At 38.6% G+C, this 6264-nt stretch overlaps 1 protein-coding gene across 1 annotated transcript; it reads right to left on the bottom strand.

Annotated features, from left to right (window-relative positions):
• Positions 1-1343: 1343 nt before the first annotated feature.
• LOC139722718 (uncharacterized) lies at positions 1344-3009 on the bottom strand. The gene is made up of 3 exons (XM_071634009.1): positions 2898-3009; positions 2319-2432; positions 1344-1540 (listed from the first exon to the last, which is right to left on the bottom strand). The coding sequence occupies exons 1-3, from the start codon at positions 2971-2973 to the stop codon at positions 1413-1415; spliced, it is 318 nt and encodes a 105-aa protein (XP_071490110.1). The 5' UTR covers positions 2974-3009; the 3' UTR covers positions 1344-1412.
• Positions 3010-6264: the final 3255 nt, after the last annotated feature.

Below are 6264 nucleotides of genomic sequence, written 5' to 3'. Positions count from 1 at the left end.
CAGTGAGAAGTTGCAGGTCAGAGATGACATTCTGCGGGATGGATCTGACGGTGCTTCATTGTTCAATACTAGCATTGGTATCTCTTGAATGCAGTCCATGTCCTTGGTGATGCCAACTGGAAATGAAGAAACAAAAAGAAAAACAAATACATATGGTGCACAAACATTTTATTTGTTTCCATCATATTTATTGAAAGATTGACTTTATAATTTCTTTTACTAAGATTAACCTTTTAATAGCACAATTTTCAGGTAGCCCTTTGTAAATGTCCACAAACAATAATTTTTTTTTGCCCAGCAGAGATCAGACAGATTGGTGATCTGCATCAATGCAAAAGCAGTCAAACGGTACATGCATCCTCATTTGAAAATTGCTCATAGATTATCACTCAGCTTGGAAGGTCCAGGTACAAATGGCAGACAAGCTACATTCTCCAGTTGTGTGTTAGCCATTTGCTACAATATGACAAGAAGGATAACATGTCATCCAGATTGCAACCAGTGGTTAATTCATGTGGGGCACATCAGGTGTAAGATGCCCTTTATTTTTGTCTTTTTTTTAACAAAAGAAATAAACAGAAAAACTGGAGGACGTGCGTGTGGTCCCCCCCCCCCAACTTTCACAGAATTCCTGGACCCACCCCTGACAACACAAACACTGGTACATGGTAGCCAGGATGCTACATTCTTTGCTTGTGTGTAGTTTATGTCATCCTTTTTAATTGCTATTAAAGTGTATAAGACAGCAATAGCATCATTTAATCTTAATTACTGATGGATATTCCAACAAGATTAATGCAGCAATATCTGGTTGGGTTTCCCAACAAGATTAAGGCTTTACAAATACTCACCAGTGAGAAGTTGGTCAGAGCTGACATTGCTTCGTTGTTCAATTCTGGTACTGGTATCTCGTGAATGCAGTCCATGTCCTTGGTGATGCCAACTGGAAATGGAGAAAACAAAAAGAAAAAGAAAATACACATGGTGCATAACTATTACATTTTTTTAAAAATCATATTTATTGAAAGATTGACTTTATCATTTCTTTCAAAAGACAAAATGTCATCCAGATTACAACCCATGGTGGATCCATGCGGGGACACATAGGGTTTAAGATGCCCCCCTTTTTTAAACAATAAAATTAACAGAGAAAAACTGGAGGACATGCGTGTGGTCCCCCCCCCCCCCCCCCAATTTGCAGAATTCCTGGACCCACCCCTGAAAACTGCAAAAAATACTGATACATGGGAGCCAGGATGCTACATTCTATGCTTGTGTATAGTTGATGTCATTCTTTTTATTTGCTATTGTATGGCAACAATAGCGTCATTTAATCCGGATTACTAAGGGATATTCCAACAGGATTGATTCAGCAATATCTGGTTGGGTTTCCCAACAAGGTTAAGGCTGTACTAACACTCACCATTGAGAAGTTGGTCAGAGCTGACATTCTGCTGGGGTGAATCAGACGGTGCTCCTTCATTGTTCAATACTAGCATTGGTATCTCAGGAAGGCAGCTGATGTCTTTTTTTATGCCAACTGTAAATGAGGAAAACAAAATATACATAGCCTATGTTTATTTTATTGTTTCTATCAGGGTTTTTTTAAAGATTGAATTTATCTTTTTTATATTAAGATTAACCTTTTAATACCACAATTTTCAGAAAGCCCTATTTAAATGTCCACAAACAAGAGGGGTTTTTTTGCCCATCAGCAGAGATCGGACAGACTGGTGATCTGCATTAATGCAAAAGTAGTCAAACGGTACATGCATCCTCATTTGAGAATTGCTCATAGATTAATCATCACTCTGCTTGGAAGGTCCAGGTACAATTTGCAGACAAGCTACATTCTCCAGTTGTGTGTTAGCCATTTGCTACAATATGACAAGAAGGATAACATGTCATCCAGATTGCAACCAGTGGTTGATTCATGTGGGGCACATCAGGTGTAAGATACCCTTTATTTTTGTCTTTGTTTTAAACAAAAGAAATGAACAGAAAAACTGGAGGACATGCGTGTGGTCCCCCCCCCCCCCCAACTTCACAGAATTCCTGGACCCACCCCTGACAACTGCAAAAAACACTGGCACATCGTAGCCAGGATACTACATTCTTTGCTTGTGTGTAGTTTATGTCATCCTTTTTAATTGCTATTAAAGTGTATAAGACAGCAATAGCATCATTTAATCTTAATCACTATTATGGATATTCCAACAAGATTAATGCAGCAATATCTGGTTGGGTTTCCCAACAAGATTAATGCAGCAATATCTGGTTGGGTTTCCCAACAAGATTAAGGCTTTACAAACACTCACCAGTGAGAAGTTGGTCATAGCTGACATTTTGCTGGGATGGATCTCCTGGTGCTTCGTTGTTCAATTCTGGTATTGGTATCTCGTGAATGCAGTCCATGTCCTTGGTGATGCCAACTGGAAATGAAGAAAACAAAAAGAAAAAGAAAATACACATGGTGCATAAATATTGCATTTTTAAAAAATCATATTTATTGAAAGATTGGCTTTATCATTTCTTTGTCATCCGGATTACAACCCATGGTGGATCCACGCAGGGACACATGGGGTTGAAGATGCCCTTTTTTTAAACAAAAAATAAACAGAGAAAAACTGGAGGATGTGCATGTGTTCCCCCCCCCCCCATCCACCAATTTACAGAATTCCTTGACCCACCCCTGACAACTGCAAAAAATACTGGTACATGGTAGCCAGGATGCTACAGTCTTTGCTTGTGTATAGTTGATGTCATTCTTTTTATTTGCTATTATATGACAGCAATAGCATAATTTAATCCGGATTACTAATTGATATTCCAACAAGATTGATTCAACCATATCTGCTTGGGTTTCTGAACAAGATTAAGGCTTTACAAACACTCACCATTGAGAAGTTGGTCAGAGCTGACATTCTGCTGGGATGGATCTAACGGTTCTCCTTCACTGTTCAATACTAGCATTGGTATCTCTAGAATGCAGCTGATGTCCTTTTTGATGCCAACTGTAAATGAGGAAAACAAAATATACATAGTGCATACATTTTACACTGTTACTATCCTATTTTTTTTTTAAGATTATTTTTTTTAAAAATTAAGATTAACCTTTTAATACCACATTTTCAGATAGCCCTATGTAAATGTCCACAAACAAGAGTTTTAATTTTGCCCATCAGCAGAGATCTGACAGACTGTGGTGATCTGCATTAAATGCAAAAGCAGTCAAGCGGTACATGCATCCTCTTTCCACAGTCAATTGCATGTGCTTATGAAGAATACAAAAACATTGGAAGTGAGGCACAAAAATAGCATTTGCTGATAGGCTTACAAACTCTTTTGTTACGTATAGGGCACCCGAATGGGGTCAGTAAGCCAAAATTCTTTAAACTCAGCCTTGCTGGCTACACACATAGATTTTCAGTTTTGCAGCAAAACAAGGCATTATGAAATTGGAAAAAGTAACTAACACAAAATACAAGCAGATGTGACACAGAAAAAGAAAAGAAACTGAAAGAAGGTCTAATCTGTTCATTAAAGTTTTTTTTTTTTTTTTTTTTTTTTTTTGTAGGCGTAACACAAATAAACATGAATTAAGGCTACACAAGTACACGCTCATGTCTTTATTGTGAAAACTTGGTATACCAGGTTGTGCTGTCTATGAGTTGACACCATGAAAACCTTATACACCAGGCACTACTTCATTGCATTCATACAGTATGGAGTAAGCTACTTCTAACATTGCAGCACAGTTATGAAGTTATTAGAGGCATTGAATAAACACACACACACTATATACTGTCCATACCTTTTACTACAAGTATGTATTCGTTTGTGTGCGCACAATCTTACCTAATTTCGCCAGGTGAATGCTGTCATCATCGTCATAATCAGAAGTATCATCTTCGTCACTGCTGTCTGCGGTGCTTGTGTTTCCATCATCACTACTGCTTTCAGAATTCTTTCCCCTATACACAGCAGTAACTGTGCCTGTCCACAGTTTCCTGTGCCATCGCATTGATACACGAACTCCCAAGTCGTGGGAAGCATGCCCTTCCTGAATTTCAGCTGATCAACAGCTACGGTATTCCTTGTACCGTACCATCTTTGTCCCAAAGGACTTCAACATCTGTTGGTTTCCCTGAGGACAAAGAGCTGTAACAAGCAAAAACAAAAACATTCACTACAAGTGTATTAAAAATATATTTTTTAATTTTAGCAGAAATGTTTTACCTCAAGCCTATCTAGTGGTCTATTTTTACATTGATCATAAAAATGCAAAAGCACAATTCAACTCATATTATAAACGGATAGAGGGCGAAGATCCCCTGTGCTTATGGTACTGCAAAACTACTCTCTAGAATGTGTGGGCACCTATAGCCTAGCTAGGCTAGATCTGACAATTGGAACATTGCATTAAGACCTCAATTTATATATTTTAATTGTAGAACATCAACGTATTACTATCAGATATCACAGGAGGGGCTTACTCAAGTACTGCCCTCTGGCCTGTTAACACACTAAAGCCTTCATTGCAGTGATTTCAATATTATGGAGACTTGGCACTCACAGCGACATAAAAACGCATGCGATACAAATTCATACTCAGTACCGGTACGGTACAAAGCATTTGCAGTTGGCTAGATCTCTGAACAACACACATGTATTTATGGGCCAGCATAATTTAATCCTACTCCTAGAGTCCTAGGAATCCTAGTATCAGATGAATTTACAGACGTTGGTAATTTATAATCGTTCATTTTACTATAGCCAGTATAGCCTATACTAGGCCCTTCTACTACTAGATCCTTGGCTTACATTGGCAAATTCACATGAGATACATTACACTCAGATTTGGGTGTTTTTCTTTGTGTGTGTTTGCAAGCTTGGGGCTCAATCGGCCATAAAAATATAAGTAAGTAGAACCTACCATCAGAACTCTAGGGTCCTACACTCAATAATGAACCCGCGATTAGCAGCTCTAAATTGTTGGCTGTGACTACGTAACTTAATTGTTAGACTCGTCTAGTAATCTCGTACTTTTTGTGGTAATTCCCAAACAACTCACCCTGAAGTGTTAACAGTTTGGCATTGCCCACACCCACTACGTATGAGGTCCATATATGGACCATAAGCACATAAAGCCAACTCAATGAGGAGATCATTGTGAATGTTGTTTTCTTCTAGATTAGTAAGGGTCTATGATTTTAAACCCTACTAGAGTATCCCTTTGTACCCACATATTTATCTATACACAGGACTACACCTAACAACACGACGAAATATTTGGGGAAACCCACGACAATCTGCGTATTTATCTTGACAAGTGACAATCTTATGGATAGAACTTGCTTGGGTCTGTTCATTTTAATTGAAATCGCATGATTTCATAGCTACTCATAATAAAACTCACCGGTCCTGGGGAGGGTCCAGTTGACGCTCCATCGTCTGCTTCTGCCAGTTCTGGCTGATCCGGGGCGATACGACACCTTCTCTGAACGCGACTCGAAGTTTCGCGTCCACCCGAACCGACGTATAGCGATACGTCGGTTCGGATGAACGCCTTCAGCCAATTCGCGTTCAGGCAAAATGACATATATCAAATTTCTCTGTTAAAAACACAAAATCCGGTTCCAAAATTTTGTGAGTTGAAAGAGTGTGTGCTGGGCTTTCTTAAAACGGCAAAATCTGAAATTCGAAAAATTTACCGAATTTTGACATATACGACGGTTCGGATGGTCGTCGACGATATGCAGCCCACACAGAGAAACATATGGCAATTATATTATATTGGATGGCAATGAATGGGATACCAGGGAATATTGGCCTTTTCAATGAGTGCATTATTCCCTGGTATTCCATGAGTTACCGGTAAAGCCATTCAATATAATCATTATCATCTATATATAGTCATTATCTAGAGAAGGCATAAACTGTAAAAAGGAACGAAACTTCTCCAAGAGTTTGAAGTCAACTTTGTCCTGAAAAAGGAGTGACTCACACTGTTCTTGCGTATGTACTAGATGTTTGCACGCTTGTGAATTGTAACAATTACGAGTTTGTACAAAAGAGGAGACAAAATACAGTGTATTATTGCACGGTCTAAGGGAATTAATACGTTGACCTATGCATTTCGTTCAATACACTCTCGTATTGCACAGTGAAAATCGAGCGGATAAGAATATGCCTTTTTAATGCGCCACTCAATCTTCCTTATATAGATGATAATTAGTATTGCTGCAATATCAAATATTTTGT

This window comes from Diadema antillarum, unplaced genomic scaffold (genome assembly GCF_040938485.1).
Source record: "Diadema antillarum isolate AM-2024a unplaced genomic scaffold, OU_Dant_1.0 scf00000170, whole genome shotgun sequence".
NCBI classification, from domain to species: domain Eukaryota; kingdom Metazoa; phylum Echinodermata; class Echinoidea; order Diadematoida; family Diadematidae; genus Diadema; species Diadema antillarum.
This window is presented reverse-complemented; position numbering and strand designations above follow the sequence as displayed.

Excerpts from the sequence above, each read along its gene's own strand:
- LOC139722718 (XM_071634009.1), bottom strand. The coding sequence starts at position 2,973 with ATGCTAGTATTGAACAGTGAAGGAGAACCGTTAGATCCATCCCAGCAG. Across the intron at positions 2,433-2,897 it reads CTCTGACCAACTTCTCAATG|TTGGCATCACCAAGGACATG; the intron begins GTGAGTGTTTGT and ends CTTCATTTCCAG. Across the intron at positions 1,541-2,318 it reads CTATGACCAACTTCTCACTG|TTGGCATAAAAAAAGACATC; the intron begins GTGAGTGTTTGT and ends CCTCATTTACAG.